At 41.2% G+C, this 21461-nt stretch overlaps 1 protein-coding gene and 1 long non-coding RNA gene across 9 annotated transcripts in view; one reads left to right on the top strand and one right to left on the bottom strand.

Annotated features, from left to right (window-relative positions):
• Positions 1-15247, bottom strand: part of LOC131082085 (uncharacterized) — a 134852-nt gene extending 119605 nt beyond the window's left edge. For both annotated transcript variants that reach the window (XR_009114309.1, XR_009114310.1), the window contains exon 1: positions 15217-15247. This is a non-coding gene — a long non-coding RNA (uncharacterized LOC131082085). The remainder of the gene's footprint in view (positions 1-15216) is intronic.
• A 325-nt stretch (positions 15248-15572) lies between these two features.
• Positions 15573-21461, top strand: part of MAP3K7 (mitogen-activated protein kinase kinase kinase 7) — a 47783-nt gene continuing 41894 nt past the window's right edge. For 5 of the 7 annotated variants that reach the window (XM_058019614.1, XM_058019610.1, XM_058019609.1 and 2 more), the window contains exon 1: positions 15573-15793. In XM_058019614.1, coding sequence (XP_057875597.1) covers positions 15704-15793 — 90 coding nt within the window. In that variant the 5' untranslated portion in view covers positions 15573-15703. The remainder of the gene's footprint in view (positions 15794-21461) is intronic. The other 2 variants (XM_058019607.1, XM_058019611.1) reach the window with 2 other exon arrangements.

Genomic DNA, 21461 nt, shown 5'->3' with positions numbered 1-21461 from the left:
ATTATTATTAAATTTATTTATTTAAGTGTGCTTTGCATAGATAGACACATTGTCAGTCACCAAGGACTTAATATCTAAATTAGTTAGGACAAACAAACACGAGATGAAACAACACTGTAACAAAGAGCATGTGAGGGGATTACTAATGAAGAGAGAAAGAGAAAACTGTTTGAAGTGGTGAGTTGAGTCTTTAAAGAAGAACCCACAGATTTTAAAACCAGTGATTATGATCATTAGAATAATCTAGGACAACCATTTTATATGATGCTGAAAACAGTCTGTAATGTCAAAACGGACATTCACTGAAATATTTCAACCTAGGTCTTGAACCCACCTCACAGGAGCAATTCAATTCCATGCCTATTCACCTCTTTCTGGGATTATTGTGCTTCCTAAAGAATAGGAAAAAATACTCAGAAGATGAGGACAAAAATATTTTCCTGATATTGGAAAAGGATCCAAATTCTAAAGAGCAACAAGAACAAAAAAGAATGCAAGGGAATAAATGGAGCAAGTGGATTTAGAGGGAACCAGAGGATGCCTGCTCAGGTGAGAAACACAGAGTGATCATAGGGTAATCGGCCTTACAGGGTTTTAAAGAGCTAACGCTTAAAAGGGCTGGAGGTAGAAAGACAGTGCAGAATTAATATTATATGTTTAGAGTAGCTGAGAGAGAAGCATAATAACTGTATCAGCAAAGCACCACTAGATAAAACAACGAGGAATGAGTAGGGCATGAAGGCCAAATGAGATCTAAAGTATCTCTGGCTCCTTAATAAAGAAAGGCTTTTATCTGAGGTCTTTTCCATTTCCAGATAGACCAGACCAGCAATTTCTATCATTTATTAGATAAATCAGAACCCATTCTTCAGTGGGTGACTAGATAAATGTTTGAATTCTTCCAAAAATGATAAAAGCAGAAGAGGAAAGTACAAGGACTCCCAAGCATTGAAGGTCAGCTACTTCACCCTGGAGCATCCTGTAGACTTGGTTAAAGCAACTGAAAAATTATAGGAGAATAAGAGACTTTTGAAAGGTCATTTTATTGGATCTATTCCCTCTTAACTACATTATTAAAAGATTTCTTCTCATATGGATCCTGCTGTCCCCTTCGTGGTCATCTCCAATTGGCAACCTTTCAATTTCTTTCTATAATATGAAAGCTGTGCTTTAGTAGAGGTTCTCTAAAGCCAAAATGGCTCATAAAACGTGGGGTTTCTGGTTGCTTTACATCAGTCTGCAGATGTTTCAGAGTGCATGTGAGTTGAGTCTGGCTTGTGCAGGTGTGAGTCCAGCTTAATAGTTTTCTTAGGCTTCAGAAACGGACCATTTAGGAATAGAAACCAAAACTGGAAGCCAGAGGGCAAATATTTTCAACATCTGCTACTCTTTGTGTGATATTCCTCTGCTTTCAGAAGTAGGATTCTTAGAATTGTTTTGTATGGCTTTGATTCAATCTCTGAAGTGCATTTCTGTAACAAAGAAATACTGTTACTGGGATCTAGTGTCATGGGAAACAAGATTCTCAGATTATAGGGCATAGCACGCCTCCCTTTCCTGCTCCTAGCTATGTAGCTCACTTTTCCCCCTGCAAAGATGACTTGTGGCACTGACAGCAAATTCTGACATAGAAAAATGATGTCGGAGAAGCATTTAATCTCTTTTCACCTGTTCTTTATGAACTCTAAGTCCTGGAAACAAGAACCATACCCATGTTATTAAATATCCCTACCAGCAATCCTGTCTATGTACTACTGGCGAACCACTTCAGTGCGATTCCTTCGAGCACATTTTTCCCATCCTGCAGTCTCAAGAGCCTAGCTGAGACACATGCTTATTCTTGTTAGATCTCATTCAAGCACATTTGAGACATTGCTACCAGGTCCAGAACACTTTTCCCAGGGCACCGGATATATTTTTCTCTCCATCAAGAAAAAAATGAAAATCTAAAAAAAGCCCAGAGAAAGTGTAATTTTAAGCATTCACATTTGCAGGAAAGTCCCAGAATTCAGGGAACTTCTTTGTGATAAGGGAAAATAGTAGGAAGAAAGAAGCCTTTATCAACAATAATACATGGAGATTGTTCAAAAGCAGAGCCAAAAGCTGAAAATGCTGATAGGTCATTTTTCAAGTAGGGTGTGCAGACATTTAATAGACCATAACTTCATGCTTTGAGAAGATATAATCATAGAGAAATTCTTTGCTTGGGATCTGATGCCTAAAGAAAGGGTGCCAATTTGTAAATGTACAGAATGTCTGAGCAGAAGTGCTTTGTGTACCTCTTCCTATCCTGCTCTCATGTTACCTCTGGCACCACAACACTACCATAATGCTGGTAATAGATCCCACAGACCTGTTTTGCAAGCACTACTTGCCAGAAGACCAAGGTCCTTTCAGATTTTTTAGCCCCTATCTTGTGTCCCCTTATCCAGGTCTACCACACCCCCATCTCAGTGTGGGAAAGTCATATATTCCAAAAAGAGGAGTATCTCCTGCTGTGTTTGCACCCTAGCAGGATCAGTTCTATCCTCTGACCTAGAGACCATGAAGGGCAAGCTGTTAACATTGACAAGTCCTGTTTGTGGATTCAAGGCATTCACTCTGCCTCCAAACAGGTCGTATTGTGACACATGATGGCACCCCCTTATTTGGGGGGGTCTTTCTTGGGGTCTCTCACTTTTCTGATCTACCTTGTTGTCCCTGACCTTCAATGGAGCAAAAGAACTTAGAGTGGGATGCAGTTTGAAAGGAAGGTTTGAAAGGTAATAGCAACACTCAACTCTCCAGTTTCTCCCACTCATAAAGAATATATAGAAAACCCAGAGAAAACTAAATAACTTATTCTTAGAAAACTCTTAGAAATCACTAAATAAGGCATAGACCACTGAACATTTTTAATAATAGTTAATATGAGTCTCCATATGTGTTAATTTTTTATTTTTTAAATACAACTGGAGCCCATTTTTATGTTCCTTCCTGCTTTTAAGTATAGATTGTTCATGACACTTGATAACTTGTACCACCAGCATCTGTAGGGTAACTGCATTATCAAGCTGCCTATGGTATGTCCTTGCACAGGGGGCGAATAGAAACAGCCACACAGAGAAACACAATGGATGAAAGGCTGGGCCATAATACCAGCAGTTTGTGTTTCTTAAAATGAGCAAAAACCTACCCGAGTCCATCCTTAGCTTTGAGCATAAGGATTATTCACTGTATCCCAGTGGCTGCATTGATCCTGATGAATGCAATGGACCGAGGTCTGTCCTCTGCTCTGGAGACCAATATTCCCTGCACAGCACATATCAATACAGCTGAACTCTCTTCCGTGCAAAGTAAGGGCTGCAGCCAAACCCTGACAAACTGGCTGGGGAGCCCTTAGCCCTGCCAAGGACTGTGCTGACCATTTAGCAGCATGCAGACCCCTAGACCCAGGCCAGGGCTCAGGTGTTCCCTAGTCTTATTCCATTCCCTAATATAAATTATAAACTACAAACTGCAGTAGTATAGAGGTATAGACATGACCACAGAAAAGTTATGAAATGCAATGGTGGGGTGCAAACACATCCAGCTGCTCACAATAGATCCTACAGAGCTCTGCAAGCAACTGGAATAACCCCAGGTACTGCCACAGAGCTAGGTTAAAACTATTAATTTGTTTTGTTCCTGTACTTGACAGTGGTTAGGTCCATTTTCAGGAGATAAAAAACTGCATTCTCCTAAATACTTAATTTTTTTTTTTTTTTTTTACATCTGTAATGAATTGTAGGTACCTCTTTACTTATGTATAAAGGGGGACAAACAAAGATTAATTTCTGAACAAACATACAACAGCTATTGTTTTAGTTAGAAAACAGAGGAGTCTGAAACAAAGTAAATTTTTTTTAATGTAATAAAGGGTGAAAAAGTCTAAACAAAAATAATGGAGATTTTTCTGACAATTACAACTTGCAATAAAATTTATTTGTAATGAGAAAAAAGTCGGGAAAAAGCACATTTAAAAAAGAGTCTTAAGAACATTGTGCAATGACATTTGATTTTAACACTGAAGCTTTCTTCTTTGGAAACAAAAATCCGTCTTTAAAACATGTGCAGAAGGGGGTAGAAATATAAATCACTAGAGCCAAAACAAGAGCTGTATAGTCAGTACCACAGTACCACCTTGTGGGGAAATAAAAATGGCTGCAGCATTGACTTCTTCCACTGCACAGTTTCAGGAAATACTCATCATATAAACATAAAATTATAACTAAGACAAATGAAAGAGACCCAGACATCAGCAATGTATGTGATGCATGATTTCTCCCAGGGTCAAATTACTCTTTTTGAAGAACCCATGTTCCAGATGAAATCTTTCAGAAGTCTACTGTAAAAACTTCCTGAAAGAAAAATGTATCCTTTTACATTTGCCTGCATTCTTTACTTGACTTCCATTTGTTTCAAATTTATTTCTCTAGTTACACTGAATCAAGAGAACAATTGCATCAGGCATGTCAAATTCCACCCACACAAAATGCTTCATAAAGTTAAAGGCTATGACACAAATAAACTAATGCCAGGATCTTTGAGATGACTTTTTTATTGCTTTTCTGCAACTGATGTACATATTAGAGACAGTAATATTCCTGACTACATCTGAAGAAATAAGGTTATCAAATCCTCAGATCCCCAAAGGGAATTTTCATCTGCCTTTCTCCATTTCTTTCATATAGTGAAAGAAATTTGTATGATTAAGTAATTGCTGGTTGTCAGAAGAAGTAGTTGCCCAGCCATCATATTTTAAGAGCTGTATTAAATGCAATTTTCACCCTTTCAAATATAACTTCTTATAGGCATCTCTGAATTTAATGAATCCCTAATAAAGCAGAACAACTAGTTCTTTCTTTCCCAAGTTGTTTGGATGTTGACCAACGGGGTAGGGGGGAGATGGGGAGAGGAGTATTCTTTAGGGGATTTTGTTGGGCTATTTTATATTTTCCTCCAATATATAAACAAAGTTTCAACTTGCTTTTCTTCTTGCGGTGGAGAACATGCCATTGATGGGAACAGTGCAGAAACAAACTCACAAGAAATTAACAAAATTGTATTCAGGTTTACTCTTAACACAGAACTAGGTTGTGACATTTAGACTTTTAGAGTTTGAGGACTCATCCACGTACAACTATTTTACTAAGACTGATACTGGCTTTACCTGGGCTGGGGTGAGATCCCAACAGTGGGATTCCCTTCACTTTACTTTCATTAAAAATTGGGTGAGCAGCCCAATTGCCACACATACCTACCTAACATCATCTCAGATTCCCCAGAATATGTTCCCTGGACCTTCAGCTCTTGACCTGCATCACATTTACCAGCCCCATGCAGAGGCCACAGAATCCCTGGGGATCTTTAAAGTCACCAAATGACTATTAGTAGGAAGCTGAACCAAGCCCTAGAAGTCTAACTGAAGTTTGTCACAGGGGCTTGCAGTAGAGAAAAAGACATCTCCAAAGAGTAATTTGGGAAGAAATGCCCTCTGAAGACACCTGTCTGTCCTTACTGATCAAAGAAGGAACTTTGAAACTAAGTGGGAACTAACTTCCAGGGAATCATATTTTGATGAGATTAAACTGAAAGTTAATGTATAACAGTTTATAGACTTTTTCTCTCTTTTTGCATGCTGACAATATTGGCATTGTTGGCTGTTGTTTGGGTTGCATGTCGTACATAGGATTTATACAGTGTGATCTGGCCGATAATGCAGACATCATTCCAGGATACCAGTAAGCTCAGATGCCATTAGTGGTGGCAGTACCAGCAACTGGGGTCTGACTGCCAGGGATGGTTCATGTGCATGAACAGTCCCTCTGCACCCAGCTGCTCTTCTATCATCACATGCTCTCTTCCCAGTGAAGGCAGCACCTCTCTTTTCCAAATATGCAGTTAATTTGCCAGAAAGACAGAAAAAAATATGCCTCCCTCTCAACAGGTTCTCCACAAACCAACACCCTAAAATCATGGCATCGCACAAATTCCCCAAGTTCAATCTCCACATTCCCAGTCTCCATCTCAGTGGATCTGGCACACATCCCAGAAGCAGATGATTTTCCAGAAGATGCCACCACCAGGCACATGGAACTTGGAGGGCCTGCCATGCCACTAGCCATGTATGCTGGGAGACCCACAGACATTCTCAGATAAAAAGCATGAAAGTCCTGAAGTTAACATTTCAGAGTAGCTTTGATGTTTTGAGTTTCCCACCACAAAATCACGAGATCTATGTATATATTTTTTTCACTAATTTTCCTTCATCTTCATGAGTAGAGCCCAACAGACACAGATTGAGATTCCCAAGAGGGCACATGCTGCTGGGTCTCATCAAGGTAAATGAATTAGACAATGAAATGTTGAGATTATGCCAAAAATTAGGTCTTAGCAAGCTAACTGGCTCATCACATCTATTGCATTGATCTGTCGAAGCAACAGCTACAGTAATGGCCTGAAGAAGGCTGTATTTATGAAACAGGACTAGAAGCTTCTAGTCTAGAAGAAGTTCTTTCCTTTCTAGAGGAAACACCAAAAAAAATTTGTGATTTATCACTTCCATATTTACTGTGACTTTTGACTATAGTCTTATTTAATTGGGAGCATCATGTATAAAGCAGAAGAAAATTACTGTATTTCATTACAAACAAGTGATACAATGATTTATACTGTTTACTTCCTTCTCCTATAATTTTATTTGCTTTATTCTTCCACTGATAGAAATGTGTTGTCTTGATTACAGATTATTTTTACTGATCATTTTTTAGATACCTTCTAGAAAGAAATATTGTCCTAATGATGCATGGCAAAGCATGTTAACAAGTACCTCTTTAAAAGAACCAGATCTTTTTGATTTTTGTTTTACATTACAGAACACTGACTTACAGCATACATAACATGTGACTCAAATATCAATTAGAAATATGATTATCTGGTGGCATCTTTGGGTCCTCCATGTGCATTCATAGGCTGTTTTCCAAACACATCCACAAGCAACAAGAAAGCAGAGCCACACAGAGGACATAGGCCTCAGACTGAAGTCTTGTTAGCATTGCAAATACAGCAGAAAAGTTTCCCATGCAAGCAGAAAAGTTTCCCAAGCAGTAGACGTGACAAAATAACAATAGATCTCCGTGGAATTGGCTTTAGGATGGCAACAAGGTTATTTAATGTATATCTTGAGAAGGTTAGCATGAATAGAACTCTGTTCTTTGTCTCTTACGAACTAGTCTTTGTTTTAGCTACTTTTAGCTACAATTACGTATGTTTTATAAGATTGGATAGAATGCTTGTCAATATGTGTTTTCTGTGTCTGATTGGCTGAATTCTAGTATGAGATGATTTTATGTATTGCTGTATGAGCCCTGCTGGAGGAGACATTTTTGGTGTGGATCAGTGAGCTGTCATGTCTCCATTTTGTATTTTGAGACTGATGTGCTGGAAATAAAAGCAAAAATCTCTTCACTGGTCTGGTTACCATGTTATCCATATTTGGATATTTTGCCGCGGCCTAGTGGGTTCCTTTTTTAAGGCGTGGGTTCCTGACACCATGGGACTTATACCTGTCCCGTCCCCCGCATTTGGCTGAAGCTGCAGGTCCATGCTCCACACTCGTTCCATTGGTTATTGCAAACCACACAAGAATCAGGGAGCCTTCTGTGAGATGTTTCCAGCCTGCTAGCATATCCTTAGGAACACAGTACAGCCAAGGTTGGAAGGAACCTTGAAAGATTATCTGGTCCAACCTTGTGCAGGAAAGGGAGGCTAGATGAGATTATCTAGCACCCTGTCCAGTTGTGTCTTGAAAACATCCCGTGAAGGCAACTTCACCATGAGCCTGGATACTGTTCTAGGCAATGAGAATAGGTTATTCTCACTGGAAAAAAAGTCTCTTGTGCATCACTACTAAGCCTGTTCTTCTATCTGCACCTCGCATCCTGCACAGCCATCGCACTTCCCCACACACTACAAACCACATGAAACAGTGACGCACTAACAAGCCAACCAACATCACAATCGCTGTCTTACTACAACTAGCACCCATTGTACCTTTTCTTCCCTGTGAAGAGAGGGACTCCATCCTCTCTGGAGAAGACCTTTAAGTATTAGAATACTTGTGATGAGATCCTCTCTTGAGCCTCTTCTTCTCAGGGAGAAAAGGACTAACTGCTTCAGACTTTCCTCATACAAGTTCTCCATTTGATGAAAAGCTCTCTATGTTCTGTGTTTCTGCCAGCTCTAGCTGGTAGGAAACCAGAAAGTAAGAGCATCTATTCCTGTTTCTCATTTAAATAGCAGAACAGATCTTCTAGAAAAAAAACTTTAAAGGTAAGTTCCTCATACACAGGAGCCTTAGTGTATGAGCTCAGACTACATGTCTTATCCCCATTTTGTGATGAAGATCATGAACAGCTTCCCCTCTTATTTCCAGTCTACTGCTCCCATGTTTTGTGATACTCCACCCACTTTTGGGTCTTGTATAAAACACACAAGGCTGTAAACTCCCTTTCCCAATATTGTGTTAAAAATCACACCTGCACCAATTCCTTTCACATGCTCTGATTCATTAATTAGAAGCTTTAAAATGAAAAATAATGATATTACTTCCCCAAGAAATAAAATATCAAAAATTTTTCCTACTTCCAATTTCACTTCCTTCTTTAGAATACCACCTTACTCACACAATTCAATGCAATACTTCCTTAATCTTAAGAACATGCAGTTCATTCCAATCTATATTCAGGTAAAGAAATACCACAGTAAGAATTTCTTACATTATTTACACTTTTAATAGCACATTTTTATTCAACATATGATTAGAAGATACCTCCTTAGGAAATGAATACAATACTTTGCTTTCACAGATAGTTATGACAAATAAATGATTTCATTAATCAGGACCATCCAGTGAAGCGACTTGCCCCAGTTACAAGGAATATTTACAGGTCTCCAACCTGCATGCATTAACAGGGTTCTTGTGCAAAAAGGAGTTTCCTTTTACTTGAATATCATTTTCCATCAGTACTGTTTATCTTCACAATATCTTTTTATCTTTCCAATCTCTTTAAACAGAGGCAACATATATCCTCTCTGTCTTTGCTTTGCAAGATTAAACATGCCAAGTTGTTTTATATTCCCTTCTGTGGTAAGCCCTCTCTAATCTTGACCATCTTTGTAGCTTTTTTCTGCAACTAGTTAGGTCTCAATTCATTTTTCTTGGAAAGCAGGTACCAACACAGTAGGGCCTTTCAGATGAGGTCTGCATAAACTTTTATAGCTTTATTGGATATGTCAAACGGGATATATAAGCTTACATGTTTTCTAGATGCATTTCTAGATACCTACAACACTCACAGTCCTCCTAAAACCAGTTAAACCATGCAAGTTGTAATCTTCTTCACCTCGTCTTCGTAAACCTTTCACAGGATAACAAGATGTCATGAGTTCTCAAATTAATTTATGAACGTGTATTCTAATATTTTAAATACTAGCCACTTTATTTCTCTTATCCTTGGAGTCATCTAATTTCTCCCATTTGATATTCTTATCCTTCTCTCCATTAACTATGCTGTCTAAACTTGCATCTTCAGAATCACTGTCATACTCCTAATTCTTTTATCAACACTGTTAATGAAATTACTAAGCTTTCTCTCAAAATTCAATCCTGAAAAGAAGATTTTATTAGTAACTTCATTCCAATACTTCCCTTTTGATAGTCTCTACTGTCTCCTAACCACTCCCCTACTTTCTTTACCCATTTTCAGTTCTTCTAATGATTCTTATCATGTCCAGCTTAATTAACAATTTCCCACAAGACAATATATCAAATACATTCAAGATAGAATAGTTCTACCCTTTCTCCTTGCCTAAAAATATCACTGAATATCTCAAAAATGATCTTTTGTTAATCCGAGATAATTGACCTTTGATTAAAAGGATGTGACATTTCATTCCATTTACCTCCATGCTCTTTATTATTCTCTCCATTACATTTTATTTTAAAGCCTACTGAGAGCAGAGCAAGAGACACTTAGATGTCGTGATCTGTTCTTGCAGCTTTCTAAAATACCTTTGTTACTTTATAGCTGACTACATTTACACCTCTGCCTAACACATCTTCTATCAGCAATTTCATGTACTGTATCTTTCAGACCTCTCAGTTCAAGATCAGCCAGTCCACAGCCATCTGTCTCCTTTTTCTCTGTGCTAAATTTGTTACTATCTTTCTCCCCCTGGCCACTTAGCCAACCCAGCTGCTGATAGCTGCACCAGAGAAAATGTGTTTGTTTGGTTACAGGTCTGAATCTAGGTAGGCTCTCACCTTTGCTGAGCCCTTACTGCACAGTTGCTGCATCATTTGACTTTCCTGGCTCTCTTGGTGGTTTAGACTGCTGGAAAACTCTGGGAGATCTAACATGTCCCAGACTAGGAGGCAAAATAAAGTGAAGAAACAAATGTGATTATTTGAGTTTCTGTAATACTCATACAACAGAACTTTTCCTTTTACTAAAGTGAATACAATTCCTTGCATACAACTGAGTTTGCTATTTAGCAAAGCAGCTCATGCATTTATTTTGCAAGGCTTTTTTTAGTTTGTTTTTTTTAATAGATGTATTTTATCACAAATAATAGGGAACACCACCACTGAAGGAATTAATAGCTATTTGGAAGATTTTACATACTATGGGGAAGTCTTCCCAGACTACAAAAGAAGCAATAAAAATACATGAAGCATGCTGGGGGTGCTATCTCAGTGTATTTGGCAGAACACACACAAGGGTGTTCCCATCAAGGTTCCCAAGATTGCAACCATTAATGCAGGACATAAATGAGGAAATCATTGAGATTCTAAGTGGAATCTGACACACACACACAATATTGCAACCTGCTCTTGGGAAATATTAATGTACAAGCCAAAGGAGTTGCATGAGAAGAATTAAGCAACAACTTGGCCATGCAGAGAAACAGAAGTCTCTCAGTATCATCACAGTGATTTGTCCTCATGAGATATTTCCACTGTTCCTGCACTGGAAGGAGTGTTAGCATTCAAAAACACATAATCACAGGGATTATATGTGGTGCTTTTTATTAAGAGCTCTGGGAATTGGGGTATATTCAACCCAAATCTGACTCCAACCATACATCCGAAATGATCATGCTTTATACTCTATTGTTACATAACTTTCATGTTAATTATTAAACTTATATTGTTCTATTGTATACATAAATTTAGCCCCTCTCAGAATTTTCAACGTAGTTTCTCATTATTCTTCTTATGGTTATATAATAATTACATTTAATTACTAAACAATCATCACATCTAACAATTACATAATTTATCATACTGCTTATGCAGGTGCAGTTAGTCTGGGAAAGCACTAAGCCCAACATTTTAGATTCTATCTTTAACTTTTTCCAGGCCTCCACTATCAGGAGCAGTGGGCTTCTCTGGGGAACCTCCCAGCTGGGACATGAATTTGTGGGGCACATGTGTGTTTCATAGTGTTCTCCACACTACAGTCACCAGGAACCTGCTCTTTAATCACAAAGGGTTCCCAGAAACTGAAATAACATAACTTCATATTTACAGGACAATATTTAACAGGGACAAAATAGAGTCAGATGTGGCAGAAACATATTCCTGCGCTTAATCTAGAAGGGAACGTTTTTTGTTGTAGGCATTCCAGTTATAGATACCATTCAATACGTTCCACCACTGTTTTCTAGTTTCAATCCTCAATCACCTAAAGTGTGACATTTTAACCAATTTTTTTAAAATGCATATACTGAAAAAACAACACAAGTTAGTCTTTTGAAAGAAGAAATCACTTAGCTTTTTTCTAAATTAGGTCAGTGGAAAATAATTCACCCCTCTTTAAAAATTGTCAGAGTAATTTTAAGGCAGGTGGACGAAGGCTAGTCAGGATAATGTAACTGTGCCTTTGTCTGTATTCATGAAAATGTGTCCAAATTCTAAACTGTACAATTCCATATTATATTGGATAAATTTTCATTAGCATATGCAGATATTAGGGTTAAACCTCAGGTCTGTTAAGCTGTCCAGGTGGACTTTGTTTATATTTTGCATCAGACTTACTGCTGTCTCTTTTGTAAAAAACACAGCCCTACACTCTAAGACAGGTGTGACAAAAAGCTCCACAGCAGCTGCCTCAGATTGGAATATTTGTGCACACTCTGGACATGGTACCCAGACCTTTCCAACAGTCTTCAAGCAACCTCCCAGGCAAGGCAACCACTTTTCAGTGTTAGAGAGAGGCTGAGACCCAGAATGTGGACTTCCCAGCTTCTACGTTTTTCTTCTAAACACAAGAACCATTTTTCTCCAAGACAAGCACAGCAGGTGCAGCTTTTCTTTTCCTTTTTCTCCTGTATCTGTTGAATAAATATTTTGGGACTGTACAAGCAATACCCAGTCCACAAAACAGCTAATCTTAACTAATTAACACTGTGTCAGTCAGGAAAAAAGAAAAAAAAATATCAATATTACTACGTACTTAAAACCCCTCCTGATCTTCACACCAGTGACATTTTGATAATGATGATGACTCTGCCTTCACAAAGAGCTCATTATTTTTGAGATACATATTTCCACATCAATTTCTGAGAGGAAATGAACCTTACAAGCAGCTATAATTGGAATGCTCTCTTCTGCTGTCTTAATACCCATCAACAAAATGTAACAAAGGTAACAGAAAAATCTCTCCACTGAAAAACAGAGGACTGCAACTGCCATCTGCCTGATACATACCCTCAAGAGAGGCCTGTGAAACATAACAAAAAGCCAAATATTCAGTTATATTTACCAGAGATCACCAACTGCCAGCCCCTGAAGTACAACCATGCACTTGACTTTCTTTCTAAAAAAAACTACTGATGTAGTTCACTTTTCCCAATGCATACTTGCCCAAAAAAGAAATAAAATGTTAAGCTTTTGGCCGGAGATCGTGCTCATGATTGCAACTAAGTATCAGGATGATGGATTTCAAGTATCCAGTGATAGATTTTCACACCTCCCTTTCTTTTCATTCACGGTTTATCCTTGGCTTCAGTTGACTTCAGGTGTTTCGTGTCTTGATCTACAAGTTTTTAGAGAACTGAAGCAGTATGAAGCCATTATGAACCAGACTGAAAGGAGTCTGGTTTTCATTGGACTTGCAGTTTTCTCAATACCTCAGAAATCCATATTCCTAATCTTCCAATAATCAATATATTGCACACTCCAGCAGCTGAGACAGCAGCAGCAGCTGCTTACACAAGTGATACACTTTCCTGTGAGAAGTTGTGAGGTCCAGGTATAAACACGGTTCTTTATGACTGCGTCAAAGCATGACTAAGAGGAGCACTAATAGTGGCTTTTGAGAAAATGAAAATCAAATGCTTCACTGGGTATAAGGGAGTGCCAGGGTCAGTATGAACATCCAAAACTATAAACAAGCTGAGAAAGTAGGGGCTCTGCATAACATCACTGCTGGATGAAGCAGGTATTAGCCAGATTTTGTGGTACTTGGACTAACAGAAGATTCTTTAGATCTTTCTACACCAAACCATATCAGAAAATCAAAAAGCAACAGCAGAAACAGCACATTCAGCATATGAGTCTGCTCCCCACGCACACACATATTGCTTGGGCAATGTAATTGCACCAACCCCACCAGCCCTGCATACGAGTTTCATCTTGCATGCAACAGAGTCAACACGTACTGTGACTGCTTGGCTGCGATTTCTGGATTGGTGTACATCTGAGAATCTTGGACAAATTACAAAAGCTGACAGAAAAATACAGGAGGGGAGCAAACAACCCTTAATAGCAACCTGTCACAAAGTGCAGTAGCTCAGATAGAGGTACTTTCACTTTGGCTTTTCTGACAACAGCTGGGCCACCGTAAGATTAAGTCACGTCCCACATTCATCCTTGATTTTTTTTTTCCTAGTTAACTGCTTAAGCGGCTTTCTCAGGCTCTGTGAACCAGATCTTTCCATATTTATGAGCTTTCCTTGTGAGGCACAGACATTCACTAGCATGCTAGCAGAGGAAGATCTAGGAAAGCTTACTAGATCTACTAAAATTACATACTATTAATAGTATTGTATAATAACATAACTTTTTATATATAGCCCAAAGGCTAAACATATCAAAATGAAGCACAGCTGTTTCAGTGGAACACAGCAGCTCTATTCACTCATCTCAGCAGTGATTTCACACCATGGACTGCCCTGAAGCATCAGTCTGTCACATTTACCACCGAAACACTAATGGGGTGGGTGCTGCAGCCAAAAGCAGGAGCAGGAGCAGCAGACAGCCCTGGCAAAGAGTGGGTCAAGACTCCCTTGGAGAGGGAGCGGTTAAGGGTATACGTTCATTCCCTATCCCTTTCTTACTATGTGTTTACATCGACCGCTCCGTTCTCCCTCACTCCACAGCCACCCTCCTAAACACAGGTTTCCCCTGAGAAAGCACCGCTGTGCTGAGAAAGCACAAGGCCCACCCTTGTCCCGAGACCCCGTACAACACCTCCTGCCCTGGACAAATACAAGCACAAACACAGGGGAAGGGCCTGCGCCCGGCGCTCGCATGGCGGTGACACGCAGCCCCGGGACGGTGCCGTGCCCGGCACTCGCATGGCGGTGACACGCAGCCCCGGGATGGTGCCGTGCCCGGCGCTCGCATGGCGGTGACACGCAGCCCCGGGACGGTGCCGTGCCCGGCACTCGCATGGCGGTGACACGCAGCCCTGGGACGGTGCCGTGCCCGGCGCTCGCATGGCGGTGACACGCAGCCCCGGGACGGTGCCGTGCCCGGCACTCGCATGGCGGTGACACGCAGCCCCGGGAGGGGGCCGTGCCCGGCACTCGCATGGCGGTGACACGCAGCCCCGGGAGGGGGCCGTGCCCGGCAGCCGCCCGGAGCGCGGGGAGCCCCGCCGGACTGAGCCCTGCAGCCCCGGCCGGGACGCGCGGCCCGGCTCTGCCCGCGGCTCCGGCCGGCGCCAGGAACAGGAAGCGGGGCCGGGCAGCGGCCGCGGCTGCTCCCCCTGGCGGCAGCGGGCGGCGGGGCGGGGCGGGGGCGGTGCCGCCGCCAGGCCGTGGCCCCGCCGCGGTCGCCCGAGAGGCCGCTGCTGCCGGCGCTTCCCCGCCCGTCCCCGCCTGGCGCTCCCTCCCTCCCTTCCTTACTCTTTCGCTCCGTCCCTCCCTCCTCGGCCGGGGCAGCAGGAAGCGGCTCTGATGTCAGCGGCCGCGGCGCGGCTCTGAGCGGCTCCCCCACCCCCGCCGCGGCCCCCTCTCCCGCTGCCGCCGCTGGGGCTGGCGGCGGAGCCCGGCTGCGGCCCCGGGGGCGCCGCCTTCTCTCGCCCGGGGACGCGCGGCCGAGGCGGTCCCGAGCTGCGCAGAGGCCGCGGCCTAGGGCAGTCGGCGCGGCGCCCCGCGGGGGTGCGGGAGGGCGCGGGATGCGCAGCGGCGGCGCCGGGGCCTGTGCCCGCCGCCAGTGAGGCCCGAGGCCGCCGCGGATGCGGCCCCGGCGGCGCCTCGGCCAGGCCCGCCCCGACCTGCGCCCGGAACCGCCGCCGAGCCCCGCGTAGCCCCGGCTCCGGCCCTCGGCTGCCCGGTGCCGGACCCTCGCGTAGCCCCGGCCCCCTCGCCTCCCTGCGGTGAAAGAGGAGGCATGTCCGCTGCCGCCTCCGCTGAAATGATTGAAACCCCCCCGGTCCTCAACTTCGAAGAAATCGACTACAAAGAGATCGAGGTGGAAGAGGTGAGTGAGGGTCCCGCCGTCCCCCTGGCTGGCCCCCTGGCCCCGCCGCGCAGAGCCCGCGGTTCTCCTGGCCGGCCCCGCGCTGCGGACGGGCCCGCGGGGCTCCGCGGGTGCGCCGGGATGCCGCGGCCCCCGGTGTACCTGAGCGGGGCTCTGTGCTCCCGTGGATGCTGCGGCGGCTGGCACCAGCGAACAAAGGCGGTCTGGCTGGGAGCGGAGGTGCCAGCTTACTCCTGCCGGCCCTGCTGCTGGATGCCTTACTGTGGAGTTTTATTTAAGCGAGATAGATTTGTTCAGGACTTTAAAAGTTTCGCCACCCATTTTGCCACTCACTTTAGTACGGGTGGCAAGCATAGTTGTCAAGAGAGAAGTGTTAATTCTAATCTTTCTTTTAGATCTCTATGCCCCTGCTTTCACCTTCTGCCACCAAACTGAGCCATTGTATATGTGATGATCATACCACTCTTAATGATTTGCTAAATTTACAGCTCTGTGAGCTGTAAGGATAAACATGGGTTTTTTTTCTTAACACAGGCTATTGGTGTTGCACTCATCGATGTTTAACATTTCATTTGTGACCTGTGCCTGTTATGTAGAAAGTGACATTCAGTTATTGTATAATAAAATTGGAAGGAAGCTTTATTCTGTGAAATTCACATAGTGAAATTATTTCAGGTGTATCTTTCATCTGTCAGGGGTTCCTGTAAAAGTGAGGTGGGTGCCATCTAGGGTAGCTTGTGTGCTTTAATAAAGGGCTCCGTAGTCTCTGTATACTACAGTGTTGTTTGACTCTCAGAATTACTCAAAAATATTGCTGCTGTTTTTTCCTTTGTCGTCTGCTAAATTCTCTACAGGAATTAAGTTTCTTCATATAGATCCATAACAAATTTGATGAGGCCAGCTTGTAGAGTCTGAGCCTAACAGGCATCCAAGACTGCTGAAACGGTCGTGTGCTTTTATTTGTAGATTAACATCTTTCTTTTAGAGTAATAATTATCCTGTTTTCCTTAAAAAGTTTGTGTGGAAGTGGAGTTTTATGTAGTAGCTTTTATAGGTAAAACCTATAAAAACCTGCATTGCAGATTTTTACAGTACTTTGCTAGATACTGGTTTGTTCGTAATTATCCTACTGGGCTTGGGTCACCTGGGGTTAATTCAGGGACCTTAAAATCTGCCATGGAGCACCAGGGCACCTTCTGCTGTATTCAGGTAGTATTCTGGTGACTTTGGCTTTCACCATAGCAAGCACTGGGCACTGGAAATTTTCAGAAGACAATATATTTCAAAAGATTGCCTCTATCTCTTTTTGTGAATTTGGCAATCATAAAGATTTTTGTTTCTGTAAGTCTAGTTGTTCTGCCATCCTTTATGCATTTAACTCTTCTGAAGTGAAGGTATTTTTTGTTGTTTTTGCAATACTTACTAATAGCTGGGCATCAAATCACATATTTTGGGAGAAATATAATTTCTCACCCCATGAAGAAAGTTTAAGTGGGTTGTCCATTGTAAAAAGGTGCCCAGTGATGCCTCATTGAAGTGAGTACCACATCTGCTGTGTTAGACATAGCCCTTTGAATTAATAAAGTGCTGTACAAATCTTTAATCCTCACAACACCCTTGGGGAGGTGTTAGCAAGGATTGTATTGCTGTTTTACATATGGGAGATGTGGAGCTGCGTAGTGTGTAATTGGTGTAACACTAAGGTTTGGTGCTCAGAGCTTGATTGTGTCCCACACGTGTGCCTGGGGCTCACAGAAACAGAACTGTCAGTACAAAAATGTATCTCCAGACAAAGCTTAAGTAGAAATTTGTTTAATGCAGTTGTTGTTATTCTAAGCACAGTATCTTCGTAGAGATACAAAACTCATGTGATGTAAGCAAGACAACTTTGATAGTGTTGTCTCCATGAAAAAATCTGGTCACAGCTGGCATAGCATTTTGAGTGTAGCTGTCTTCCCAGAAGTTCTTAGAGGCAAAGGGAATACCCTAGTGTTGAACAAGGTCTAAATGTCATTGCACAGAGGAAGAAATAAGACCCACTTTACAAGAAAACAGATGGATTAGAGATCCTACTTAGGCCTTGCTTTTCTGAGCTGTGGGTGTTGACCTCTTACTCACGATGCAGTTTCAGCACAAATAGTCAACTTTGTAGTCATAACAAAACACACATCCTGACTGAGGATTTTCTGTGCTCTTACTTTAGGCTCAGAGGTTTTCAAGGATTTTAAGTGGCTGTAATATCTCAAAATGGTCATATTTATGCTTGGCAAACATCAAATGTTTCAAAATGGAGTGTTAAGAGATCTACACTGGAAACTCAACTGCTTTTATAATCATAGCTTTGCTGTTGTATTATCAAGGCTCTCTTGTCAGCAGATAGCAGTCCCACTCTGCCACTGGTTTATTAATAGATATTGAAGTTCTGGAATACTTGCAGGCACAGAGAACTTGCTAATAAATGTGAGATCTTTAAGTGAACTTTCATTGGGTTTGTCTGAACTCTACTGAGATAAAAACAAGAATATACCATATTTTGGTTTAGCTACCATGCACATGACTAACTGTAGTGTTACTTCCCACCAGTCAAACACATCTTCAGTTTCAGAATGCCTTTTTGTTATTTCAAGTGCTTAAAATGAAGTAAACCATAGAGACAATTATTATGAAAGAGTTGGAGTCAAATCAAAATTGATGTGACACAACAGGAGCATCTTCAGAACTAGAATGGGAAAAACAACACAAAACTTTTGTTCAACAGAAGTGCTCTCTATTTCACTATGCAAGTTTTTGATTGTGAAAATGGCAATTCAGTTTTTAGTATTGTATAGAAAAATCATTAGAAACTGAAAAAATAAAATCTAATGTAGCTGAAATCAAGTCAACAGTAAAAAGCTTAATAGCCTTGTTTTAAAATCTCATATTTGAATCTAGAACAACACTCTGGTTGTTGAAAACTCCTCTTCCCAGAGGAGTTTCCACATCTAAGCTAAAACAGTCTTTGGTTTTTAATTGTTCTGGCAGCCTACTCCTTGCCACTCTTTCCTGAAAATTCCACAGGCTTTCCTCCACCAGGTAACTGGGTAAGAGTCCCATACATGACCAAAACAGAGACCTCTCCATCACATGATGTGCGTGTGCTTGGATTGCACAGCCAGAGGTACATGTCTGGTCATGTATACTGCAACCCTGCCCAGTCACTGCCTGATGCAGACAAGCTAAAAAACTAATGCCATATTTGCATAGGTGCAAGTTACTTTTGGATGGTCTGAAATGTAAATTTTTTGAAAACTGTTGTTTAATGCTCTACTGGTATATTGTAGTTTACTGAAGTTTCTTTTCAACAATCTATTTGGGCAGTAGTTAATTCTAAGAGAGTTAGGATCATGTTTTCTTTGAGATGAAGAGGTAAGCTTTATAAATATTTATTTTAGAAAATTTACTTAAGGTCCCAGCAACTAAGGAGATGGAATTTATAGTATATCCACCTATCTTAGATATTTTCTAAATAGTTCATTAATTTCATTAACTGAGTAGTGTGCTGGGAACTACGTGCGTTCCTTCCAATTCTGGAGCAAAACGAGAATGAGCAATACAGCAAGGCAACTGGGTTTTGCTTCCCTTTATATAGTTAACTATATATAGAGATGCAGTGTCTGATTATGTCCATTACAAGGTAAAGCAGATTTGTGTGAGTTGCTGTTGAACATGGAGCTGTTACTGCCTCCGTTGTTTCTGTGTCCTGGGAGATCATCCCCACTTGTAGAATACCAGTCTGAAAACTTGGAAGAAATTTGGAGAAGAACCAGATGTGATTTGAGATCTGAACAGCATTATTGGATAACTGAGATGAGTACAGAAGGATTGGTTCTCAAAAACCAAGGATGGTAGTTAGAAATCCATTTGAACTCAGTCAAATTTCTCAGCCTTTTTCAGTTATACATCAAGGTGCAAAGCTGGGTATTCAAAAACAAAGGCGAAAAATAAGTACATGGTGAAAACATATGCCACTATTTTCTCTGATTTTAGTCTAAATGATTTCTGGATTAATTCAAATAACTACTTAAATGTAGTTTAATTACACCAATAGAAGATTCTCTTCATTCATTTATACAAGAAAATAGCTGGAATGTCAGCTGGGGTGTGAATTTATAGCAAAAGTGATGCAACACCTATTCCATGTGGATGAAATTTACTAGTGAGTTAGAAGGTAGCTAATAAGCTAGTTAAACTCTTAATGTGACACTTTACACTCATTTCTACAAATGCAGATACATTCAGTGAATCAGTTTGTATCCTGTAAAAGAGACTCATACTTCACTTCATAAAGAACACATGGGAAAGAAACCTCACAGATCTTCCTGTTTCAGTGATGAAAGCAAGATCCATATTTATGAGATAATATGAAAAAAAGAAAAAAACTGATACAACAGAGCAAATTTCACATTTCATCCAGTGGATTGTTACCAGTATTTTACTAGTTGCAGAATACTTGTTTGTTTTCAGGTTTGGCTTTTTCCAAAGACCAGTAGTTTTAGACAGCACCAGCCCAGAGAGCTCATGTTAGAGTCCTGTACCCTGAGTGCCTCATTATCCAACATCTTGTTTCTAAAACAATAATTCACTCTCTGGGCTGCTCTAACAGAACAAATTGATTTATACTACCAGAAAGTTGTTTTGTTAATGTTTTTTAATTGCCACTAATTAAAATGAGTTCAGTTCTCGAGACAGATGTATAAAATCCTATCAGTGCATAAAAGCTTTTCAGTATGTGATAAACCAGAATGAAAGTATAACCTGATAAACTGTTATCTTTGCGATGCATGCATTTCTTGGAATGGCTTGAGCTATGAAAATGCAGGGAGGGGTTGGTTGCATGTTCAGAGCCAAGGAAGAATTTCTGGAAACATAATTTTCAAGAGCAGGCTGGATGGAGTTCTGAGTAACCTGGTCTAGTGGAAGGTGTCCCTGCCCACGATGAGGGATTGGAACTAGAAGATGTTTGAGGTCCCTTCCAATCCAAACCATTCTGTGCTTCTATAGTTTCAGGAACATGTGTGATGATACTTTGATTCTTCATAAATGTGTTCTAAAGAAGCTGAAAAGAGAATTAGTTCTTAAAACAGAACTAAATTCAGATAGACCAGCCACTTAATGAAAACTGTACAGTGTTATACAGCTCTAACAGATGAAACCCTAGATAGGGACCAACTGTATGAGTTTCTCAAGCAGAACTTTCCTATATTAAGAATCTAAGTTGATTTTTAAGAACCACTTTCAGGAAGAAATATTTTTTCTACCGTGTTTTGCATAACTTCTAAGTTCATACTTGGAAACTAAATCTAAACTAAATTACTTAGTTTACTTTAAATTAGTAGGATTGCTTCCAGGGGTTTTGGGGGTGGGGGAGTGGAGAGGATTTGGAGGTTCTTCATTGCTGTATGAATCCCAGAAAGGAAAAGCAACATTTAGAGTTGTGCTGACACTAGTACAAATAAACTTAACCAGTCAAAGAACATAGCTGTAAGAATTGGCAGATAGATGTGAGCTCCTTCCTAAAAGTGCTGCCAGGGTATTGGCCACAGTCATTTGTGGCACGGGGCCGATTTGCTTCAACCTACTTAATAAAGCATAGCACACACAGAGGAACCGAAGCTGGAATTTGACGCTG

This window comes from Melospiza georgiana, chromosome 3 (genome assembly GCF_028018845.1).
Source record: "Melospiza georgiana isolate bMelGeo1 chromosome 3, bMelGeo1.pri, whole genome shotgun sequence".
Taxonomy (NCBI): Eukaryota; Metazoa; Chordata; class Aves; order Passeriformes; family Passerellidae; genus Melospiza; species Melospiza georgiana.
This window is presented reverse-complemented; position numbering and strand designations above follow the sequence as displayed.